General features: G+C 44.2%; 1 protein-coding gene across 1 annotated transcript in view; it reads left to right on the top strand.

Moving 5' to 3' along the window:
• The window catches only part of LOC102764707 (chromosome unknown open reading frame, human C20orf194), a 107,157-nt gene that overhangs the window by 44,436 nt on the left and 52,283 nt on the right, over positions 1 to 10,438 (top strand). Inside the window, exons 13-17 of the mRNA XM_015560217.1 lie at positions 1,508 to 1,595; positions 2,761 to 2,837; positions 4,859 to 4,903; positions 5,285 to 5,330; positions 9,158 to 9,269. Coding sequence (XP_015415703.1) covers positions 1,508 to 1,595; positions 2,761 to 2,837; positions 4,859 to 4,903; positions 5,285 to 5,330; positions 9,158 to 9,269 — 368 coding nt within the window. The remainder of the gene's footprint in view (positions 1 to 1,507; positions 1,596 to 2,760; positions 2,838 to 4,858; positions 4,904 to 5,284; positions 5,331 to 9,157; positions 9,270 to 10,438) is intronic.

Genomic DNA, 10,438 nt, shown 5'->3' with positions numbered 1-10,438 from the left:
TAGTATTTTTATGGTTTCCCGTCTTACGTTTAAGTCTTTTATCCATTTTGAGTTCATTTTTGTGTATGGTGTGAGTTGGTGGTCTAGTTTCATCCTTTTGCATGTATCTGTCCAATTTTCCCAACACCATTTATTGAAAAGACTGTCTTGACTCCATTGTATGCTCTTGCCTCCTTTGTCGAATATGGAAGGTCATCTTTCTCTATCTTTGGTGTTGGCCTCTGACGTCTCCTCACCACAGTCGTCAGGATATGACTTTTGGAGCTGTCACTTTGTTATGTGTCCTTTTTCTGTCCCTTTTCCCTCTACCCAACTCAAATCTTTTACCTACAATGTGGAGGTGTGGTGAAGGAGCTCTGGAGGAAATTGGCAGTGTGAGATGGCATGGGGGAAAGCACCAGGCTGAGAGCGTCTGCGTCTGCCATTAACTTCCTGTGTCCTAGGACAACTTATTCCACCTCCAGAGGCCTACTTGCTTCTTCTGTAAGATGAGAGCATTAGACCAGATCATTTCTGTGTTCATTCCTCCTTTCAAACTCCTGTCGCCTTCCTTTACCTGTTTCAAAGGCTTAAAAATAGACATATTCTTAGGGAAGGCCTTGTCCCTTCTTTGCCCTTGCCTTTCAAGGCCTCGCGGATGAGCCTCTTTTCTCTGTAATTATCCTAATGAGATTCTGGCTCTCCTTCCTCTGAAGCAGTGGCTCTCAACCAGGGACAATTTAACTGTATCACTCCCACCAGCCCCCCGCCCCACCAGGACATTTGGCAGTGTCTGGAGAATTACCTGTCCCAAAATACTGAGATTGAGAGACCCTGCCTAAAGACAGCCAGACTTACATTTTCTGGGGACATTGGTAGCAGCTCAAGTTTGGCAAAGACTTTGAGAAGTGAGAAATCAAAGAAAGAGCAAGATTGGTGAGGAGGTGCTTTAGGTAGGGACTGCTCCCTGTCAGAAGCATTCTGTAGTTTCTATATCATGTAAGCTGCCTAGAAAGTGGTCTGTAACTGTTCATTTGAATTTAAGTGGAGCTCATCTTCTCCCCAGAGCAACCTCTCTTGCCCCCTGAGGTCTCCCACCCTGAGGTTCCAGTAGCAGCCAGCCTTTAGCAGTCCTGGGGAGAGGACATGCAGTGTGGTGCAGCTGGTCCCTGGAAAAGCAGCAAGTCTGGATCATTACACTGAAGGGATTCAGGGTCCTTGGGCAGCTGCTTCTGCAAGTGGAGGGGTCATGGAGCCCACATACTTTTCTTCTGTTGGATTACAAACAGGGAAAGTTGGTGTTTTGAGCAAAATTAATGAGAGCTGGCTTTTCTTATAATTTAACAGAGAAAAGTATAAATCAGATGGGGCACATGGCTTTTAAAAGGTTAGAAATCAGTGGGTTCCAATTTTTCACTTCTCATTCTGTTTAAAAATCAGTCCCTTAGGGAATGTCATTTTTGTGCATGCAGCTTTTGATGAAACCTTGTAATGCTGTTAGTTAACCCATATTTTTTTGTTTTAAAAGTAGGCTCTTGTCACAGGTATATGCTGCTGTTATTGAGGCTGTTTTGGCTGGCATTGCATGTTATGCTAAAACTTCCAGTCTAACAAAGGTAATTTAAATACCATATTTCTCTTTCCTTAGAAGTTATTTTAATGTAAGATTTCCTATCCATCTGGGTGGGCGTCGTTCAGTTTGTTTTGGACACTTTGTAGTACTCGGTTTTGTGTGAGCTTGGGCCTCTGTGGAGCTGGCACCAGAGACGCATTGAAAGTGCTGAGCTTGTGCTGCCTGCACTGCCTTGACCAAGCTGCCCTTGTCATGAATGACAGCTAATCACTTCTTTGTAGATATCTGGTTGTGTTAAAGAAAAACTGTTCTATAGCATATTATTTTACTTAATAGTTTAATAGTTTTTAAAAGTTTTTCTAAAAGTATATATATAATCTTATTCTCCTGTGAATTTTAATAAAATTAGGTAAGTTTATTTTGAGCTACATAGTTTAATTTCCTATAATTCAGTATAACTAAAGATTAGAAAATCTGACTTGCCTTTCCTAGACAAGCACACGTGATCTCGTGCTCTGACCGTTATCTTCCTTGCTGTTTTGCGGTTAACCTGCCCTGCTGAGTTGGATTCCTATATCTGACCCAGTCAGGAGATGAGAAGAGTCGGCTTGATGCCTCCCAATGCCAATAGGACCTTTCCTGAAGGAAGCCATTTGACATTGGAAAGGTTGTGTATGATGTAGATAGCTGAGAGACTGTAGCATAGTCACCAGCTCCTTGCCATCTCCCTCCTCAGTCAACTTGAATCCCTCGTACTGACTTGGGTTTGGTGCAGACCTCAGTTCTCACACCTTTGTTTTTTAACTAATCTTTTGTAACTCTAGGTATTTGAATCTTCTTAGCGTTGGGCACAGAATCTCTGAGGGCAGGAATCCCTCCCCTAGGGCCAGGGGAGAGGGGAGGAAAAGCACATTTCCAGACCTCACAATGGCACCATCTCAGCTGATTACAGCTCCCCAGGAGTTCAGGTTCCAGTGCCCGCCTGCCTGAATGGAGTGTTTCCTGTGAACCCAGCCTGACGAAAGCTGACACCAGTTCCACTTAACATGGTGTTTTACTTTAATCTATTGATGTATATAAAGTAGTCACGTAGAGGGGAGGGGCGCAGCCTTGTCCTGGCCAAATGTTAGAAGGCTTCTTTCTTTCAGTGATGTCTATGTTTTCCTGCTGTAAGAGCTAATTGTTTCCGGTTTTTATTGGTTTTATAGGCCAAGGAAGTAGCTGAGCAGACCATGGGATCTGAGTTAGATTCCTTTGAGTTGATGCAGTTTAAGGCAGCCCTACGGTAAGCAATGGCTGATACTTTCTATAAGGAATTTTTTTAATGTCTGTGTTATAAAGACCCAAAGGAGTGATCAGAGCTTTGAGAGGCCAAGAAGCCAAAGAAGGACGAACTATATGAGAAAGCATGTCCTGACACTGAAATAGGAGGCAGATCAGTACTGGAATCATTGGAGACATGACAAACCTAGTTCAGAGGTTAGAAAGGTAAAGCTGAGAACAGGAGTGGTGAGGTATGTTAGGGTCAGGGTCCTGGGCATGTGAAGACACTCACTGCTTTATCTACCTCTCAGATGTAGAAACCCTGAGCCTGGCTATGTCCCGGGATCTAGACACTCTGGGAATTTGGCTTCCTTAGCAGTCTTCCATCACAGATATCCTGGCACATCACATTGGATCTATGTGTAGCTCAGTCAACTTAACCCACTGTCCCATATGAGGAACACTTTTTTAAAAAAAGCTTTTGTATTGATTTTTAGAGAGAGAGGAAAGGAGAGGGAGATACATCAGTCAGCTGCCTCCTGCATGCCCCCTACCAGGGATTGAGCCCACATCCCAGGCATGTACCCTGACTGGGAATCGATCCAGCAGTCTTTTGGTATATGGGAAAATACCCAACCACTGAGCAACACTGGCCACGGCCATCTAAGTGCACTTCTAACAAAGGAATCAAAAGACACTGATATTGGGGAGTTTCTTTAAGAACACTTCTGATATGTGCCCTGTGGTGCCTCAGCTCCATACATGTCTCACATTTTCTTTTAAAAAATTTTTTTTAATCCTTACCTGAGGATATGTTTTTATTGATTTTTTTTTAAGAGAGGAAGGGGGAGAGAGAAACATTGATGTGAGAGAGAAGCATTGATCAGTTGCCTCCCATATGTGCCCTGACTGGGAATTGAACCCACAACCTTTTGGTGTACAGGACAAGGCTCCAACCAACTGAGCCTCCCGGCCAGGGCATGCCTTACATTTTCTTACATCTAGAGTCCTGGGTAGTGAGAAGGAACATTTAGAAAGATAAGTAAGTCTTTTGATCTGACAAGAAAAATTCTATTTCTGTACTTCCAGGAGTGGAAGAAAGAACCAGGTCCTTTGGTGCAAGGTTTTAGGCTTATTCAGGTCTCCTTTGCTCTGGCCTCTGAGTCTTATAACTCTGGCCATGAGAGGGAAGGGAGACGGGAAGTTTGTTCCCTTAAGGCCTTGCACTGGCCTGGACTATGTTTTCCTGGTAACCTACATTTGAGGAAGCTCATTTGCTTTCCAGCTGTGTGGCCTTGGACAATATAGGGAGCTCTGTGCATTTGTTTCCTCATCTTCTCACCTTGTAGAGTGATTGGGTGTGTACATTTTAGCGGCTGTTGCAGTGGAGCCTTCTCTGTATCATCAACGTGGCTGACATAGTCATTCCATTCCTCCTTTCCTCAGGGCCTTGCCTAAGTCACTCAGCCTTTACAGGGCAGGCCCCCTCTCAATCCCTAGGCCTGAGTGTACCACTCCATCTGGAGAAGGAACAAGGAGAGAACCCCAGGCAATGGGAGGAGAGTCTTCCAGGGCCAGTCTCTTAGAGCCTCACTCCCTTTTATCCACAAGGTCGTTTCACCGAGGACCCTTGAACTGCATCAGGTTCAAGGGTCCTCAGTGAAATGCAAATCATCTCCTGAGAGGAACATGGGACCTGGCCTCTGCTCAGACACCAAGCAGGGATGGCATCTTGACCCAAAAGTGGTGAAGGAGGAGGAGGTTCAGGACAGCATGTCAGGAGCCCTTGGGTCAGTAGAAGGTCACTTCCAGACTGCAGTGGGCAACAGTCCTGTCACATGGTTCTCTCCTGCTCTGTCCAAGACAGCCCTGAGAATCTGCACAGAGGCAGGGCCATGACAGGAGTTAGATGCTGGCCCCACACTTGGCCATTGTGCTGGGAGGGCCCTGTACAGGTGCACTGCAGCAGCTGGTGTCTGGGGTGGGCTCCAGCCCAGGGGTCAGCAAGAACCTACTGACTTTTGTTTTGTTTTGGGTCTACAGCTCCAAGATGGCTTTTCATATACATGCTGTGAATAATCAGGGAAGGTAAGTATATGTTTGTGGTGCATCCCTATTTGGGCAAGTTTTAGAAGCAAAAAGAGAAGAAAAGCTAAGTTGTGACTGCTGATGTGGGTTTTCTTCTCACAGTTCCACACCTGGCAGTGGCATCACTCCAGGTTTAGGCCCGGGGCTGGCTGTGGTCAGCTGAGACCCTGTGCCCTGAGTGCTTCCTACTGAAACACTGGGGGATGGAGGCTGGGATGGACCCATTTTTCTCCAAGTGGCCTACATTCTAATTGTGCATATATGTAACCCAGTGATTTTGAAAATCCCAGAGAGAAATCTGGGTCTGTAGGTTGCTGCTAAGTTGAAAAAAAGAGAGCATTGTAAATGTTCAGTGTCTCTCCCATTTCTTTCCTTTTCTAGAATCGTGCCTCTGGACAGTGAAGATAGCTTATACTTTGTGAAGACGGTAAGAGAGCTCTAACAGGTCAGCTGGCCGGGAATGGCCTAGAGAGGGACAACTACAAGGGGTGAGGTAGAAGTGGTGGGAGTCTTAGGCAGCCCATCCCTTCCCTGAGGAAACTGTTCTACTCTCAGAACTGTTCCAGCTGCCGCAGTGTTGAGTCTGTGCTTTCTGAGGGTGCCCAGGCAGCTGTGCCTGGCCCACCACGTCCACCCTCCCATACCTAGGTTCCCTTGGGTCCAGAGTCTGAGCTAGGGGCTAAGACTTCCTAAGGTCCAGAAGGCTTCCTCCAATTGGCTGAGATTTTTCTGCCCTCATGTGGAAATGTGAGCTGAGAACAAGCCTGCCTCAACATAGACCAAGGAGTTTCATTGGCTTCAAACTGTTCCAAGGCCTGTGTTAATACCCTTAAAAGGGGCTTGTGAAATGAAACAAGAACAAACAAAGAAACCAGGGTCCTGACTCTCTAGAGAAGTGAGAGGGTCAGAGCAGAGCTTTCCTACCCATGTGCTGGGGGCACACTGATAGGCCAGGGGAATGGTTTAATGATACAAAAATATTGGTCCTTGGCTGGGCTGCTGTGGCCTAGGGGAGCCAAAGTTTCTAGACTAGTTGCTCCCAGCCACAGGCTAAGTCCTCCATTTACCCCAGTGCATCCTGTTGAGAAGATTGGCAAGCAATTCATGAGAGGATGGTAGACATGCAGCCAAGATTCTAGTTGTAATACATATGGGTACAGGTTATACCTTGAGTCTGTTCTACAGCTACTGCTTGAACCTTAACTCCAATGAGCTTTTTGGTAACCTGGAACTAGGTGGGCAGCTGTGGATGAGTTTATGTAAATGCACGCCCACCACCATCACCAGGAGAAGCACAGTAGTGTTATCTCACCTACAGAGAGTAGTACAACAAGGGTAATTTTTTTAAAGTTGCCAGTAATTTCTGTTTTTACATGCTCCTTTGTACATGTCAACATTTTGTGTCTATGTTCTTTTAGAACTGATTGAGACTTTTTCATAACATCATCAGGATGCTGGGAAATGCTTTCTGATATTTGGGTGATAGTACTTCTTTTTTAAAAAATACAGTGGGGCCTTGACTTACGAGTTTAATTCGTTCCATGACGGAGCTCGTAACTCAAATTACTCGTATGTCAAATCATAAAGTGAACGAATGAGACACGTGATGCTGGGCTGATGTTGTGGCATTCACCATGACATTTGCTGCGCCAACTAGTGGCAGGGTATCTGAAGCCTGCTCATAACCCGAATTTTAGCTCGCAACTCAAAGCAAAAATTTGGCCGAGAGACGGCTCGGCTCGTATCTTGAAAAACTCGTTAGTCGGGACACTCGTAAGTCAAGGCCCCACTGGATATATTTTATTGATTTTTTTACAGAGAAGAAGGGAGAGGGATAGAGAGTTAGAAACATCAATGAGAGAGAAACATTGATCAGCTGCCTCCTGCACACCTCCTACTGGGGATGTGCCTGCAACCAAGGTACATGCCCTTGACCGGAATCGAACCTGGGACCTTTCAGTCCACAGGGTGACGCTCTATCCATTGAGCCAAACCAGTTAGGGCTGGGTGATAGTACTTTATCTCCTTGCTAGACTTTAAACTCCCTGACTTCTCTTTTGGACTGGTGCAGTGCTCTGGAAGGTGCTTTGCAGAGAAACAGGTGGTTAGAAGTCCACTAGAATCATACTGTTATGTTCAGTGTGCTTTTCACAGCAGCTAATGAAATAGGAAAGAAGAGATGGGAAGTTGGTGCTTTCCGTTCAAATCCTGTCCTCCCTTCCAGGCTGGGAGGAAGTTCTGCCTCCTCTCCAAGCTTTCCTATTGATTCTTCCTATAAGTGCTGTATTTCTGTATTACGTATAGTTTGTGCTACATATATCAGGGAGTAATTCTGTATTAACATATGATGTCTTTTGTATAAGATGCTCTTGTCTCTCCAACTATACATTATAAAGTTTCCTGAAGATAGGGACTGTGTTTTACATCTTTTTCTCTCCACACACCACATGCTTCAAAGTACATAGTGTCTAACAAATACATGTATTCTTTCTAGTAATTTATTTTTTGTTTTTTAAATTTTGTTACATGTATTCTTTTTAAAGTTCTTTCTCCCCTTCCTCACTACCAGAAACCAAATATGAAAGAGAGGGATGAGGAATCCACAGGATTTGTCATTCTGATAGATCTGGAACCCAAAGAAGTGAGGTTACATTGTCACCTAAGAGGGACCATGTAGCCCAGGAAGCTTCTGTGTCTTCAGGTGTTCAAAGTTCTTTGAAACAGATTTAGATAAACCTTCTCACTGTCGAGCCTAATCAGAAAGTTAACTAAAATATAAAAGCCTACCTGTGCCTTATGTACATCCTTTTATCATGACAACATAAAAAATGAGGACTCTGGCTTTAATTGTGGTTTTCTTCTTTTCAACTCTTCAGCCATCTTTTTTATTTTAAAATCTTGCAATTCCTTCAAGACTCCTCGGTCTTTTGTCCCTGTCCTGAGGGTGGAGCAGGTCCAGGGCCAGCACAACAATGTGTGAAACAGACTCTGGCTTCAGGAGCTCTGCCCCTGGCTATTCAACCACGTCAGCTGTGAGGGGACTATTTCATGTCCTTCACCCAGACCCTGGCTCATACCATTTTCTGCATTTCTGCTAGATTGCCCCCAGAATTGTTCCATTTTCACTAGTTTTAAGTGGTAATCGGGACTTTGTTACCAGCTGTTCAGGAGCTTCTCTGAGTTGCTCCAGTGTTTTTTTTCCAGCCTACTGAAGCCTCTTGTTTTTATTTGTCTTCCTGTAAAAGCTTGAATGGCTGTCTTTTTGTTTTCTGGATTCTGAAGGTCGCATTTGCAGGTGTTGACATGTACCCCAAAATATCCATGAAGACATGTATAAATACCAAATGAATGACCTTCCAGACCTATCCAGAATTTGAACTTACACCAAAAAAGGAATTGATAAAAGTGTAGACATGCTGGGATCTTATGAGTTTGTGAGTGTATAGAAGCCTACCGGAAACACTTCCAACTCTAAACAGCTGGGGACTAGTCACAGTTAAGAAGGAAGGCTGTAAAAAAAAGAAGAAGAGGAAGGAAGGAAGGCAGTGCCTTAGCCTGCTTGACTCTGTGGATAGAGTGTTGGCCTACAGACTGACAGGTCCCGGGTTTGATTTCTGTCAAGGGCATATGCCTGGATTGCGGGCTCGATCCCCAGTAGGGGACATGCAGGAGGCAGCCGATCAATGATTCTCTGTCATCATTGATGTTTCTATCTCTCTCTCCCTCTCCCTTCCTCTCTGAAATCAATAAAAATATTTTTTTAAAAAAAGAAAGAAGAAAGGCTGTTATTTTGCCTCTTAAGGAGGATAAACAGTGTGAGGGAATTTATAGAAACATAAAGATACTCTTCTAACCCTAGGGTGTCTCTGATCAAGAAGCAATTGGCCCTGCCCAGTGTGGCTTAGTTGGTTAAGCGTAGTCCTGTGCACCAAAAGGTTGCTGGCTCGATTCCCAGCAGGGGGCATATAGGAGGTAACTGGTCTGTGTTCTCTCTCTCCCTCTCCCTTCCTCCCTCTCTAAAAATCAATTTAAAAATCTTTAAAAGAAGCAGCAGCAGTTGCAGGGAAGCCTATGTTTTAAGTCATCTCCCAGTTCTGAGACATATTTCCAGATAGTTTGAGTTTTCTTAGAAACTCTGCAGTTTTCTTTTGAAATGTACCTGAAAGCAGTATTTTGTGGTCTGTTTCTTATGAGTCTCTTCTTGAAGGTTTAAGACTGACAACTGGTATAACTCTATTTTCTAATTTGATACAGGCTTGTATGACTGTCTATGACATTCCTGACTTGCTGGGAGGAAGGGGGAGCTTAGGATCTGTGGTCTTCTCAGAATCATTTTTGACATCTCAGATCTTGGTTAAAGAAAAGGGTAAGTGTATATGGTCACTGGAAAGCAGAGCTTGAGCTTTTGGTGGGGGGCAAAGTAAACCAAAAGTGAAGTCAAAAGACCAGCAATAAACTAGTGAAATATTAGAATATGAATGATCAACAAATTTATGAAGCGCTCTTATGAGTTAATAGGAAAAAGACAAGCTATCCAATGGTAGATAGACAAAATATGTGAACAGGCAGATCAAAGAAATGGAAAACAAAACAGTTATATATATAGATATAGATAGATAAATATAGATATCTCTTTTTTTTAGAGGCCCAGTGCACAAAATTCGTGCACTGGGGGTGGGGGAGGTCCCTCAGCCTGGCCTGCAACGCCGCCAGCATCCCACCTGGCTGCTTTGGGAGCCGCCATCTCTGTCAAGGAGTGATGGTTAATTTGCATATTACTCTTTTATTAGATAGGAGAGATATACACACACACACACACACTGAGTGGCCAGATTATTATGACCACCTGACGTTTGCAGGCAAATTAGCTATAATTTCGTGCTGAAGTTGCTAGAGGGCCAGACCATTATAAATAGGGAAGCAGGTTGTTTACCATGACAGTAGAAGTGATTTTTTTTCTGAAGATGTAGGTAAATAACGCGATTTAACAGCCTTTGAACGTGGGATATATTTGAATGTGAGTGGCCATATTATTATGACCACCTGGACATTTATAGGCAAATTAGCTATACACTGCATCGTATGGGATATGGAAGCCGAAGGCCTGTTCAAACACCTTTGCTATCTGCAGTTACCAAGATAAAACGTCTCCAATTCGCACAGGAACACAAGGATTGGACAGTCGAGCATTGGGAAAAAGTCATGTGGTCCAATGAATCATGTTTCCAGTTGCATCATGCAGATGGCAGAGTGAGAATTTGATGGAAACAGCATGAAAGCATGCCCCCCACATGCATGAGTACAACCCTTCACGCTGGTGGGGGCAGTGTTATGGTTTGGGGCAAGTTTTCCTGGCATAATTTGGGCCCTTTAATTCGTGTGGAACAACGTCTGAATAGCACAACATACCAAAGTATCGTTGCTGATCAAGTTCATCCTACCATGTTGATGGCATAGCCCAATGGAGATGGCTTCTAGCAAAACAATGCGCCATGCCACGGTCCTCGTATTGTGCAGGAGCGGCTTCAAGAACAT

Source organism: Myotis davidii, unplaced genomic scaffold (assembly GCF_000327345.1).
Source record: "Myotis davidii unplaced genomic scaffold, ASM32734v1 scaffold32, whole genome shotgun sequence".
NCBI lineage: Eukaryota > Metazoa > Chordata > Mammalia > Chiroptera > Vespertilionidae > Myotis > Myotis davidii.
The sequence above is the reverse complement of the archived record's forward strand: the minus strand, read 5'-3'. Positions and strand labels throughout refer to the sequence as shown.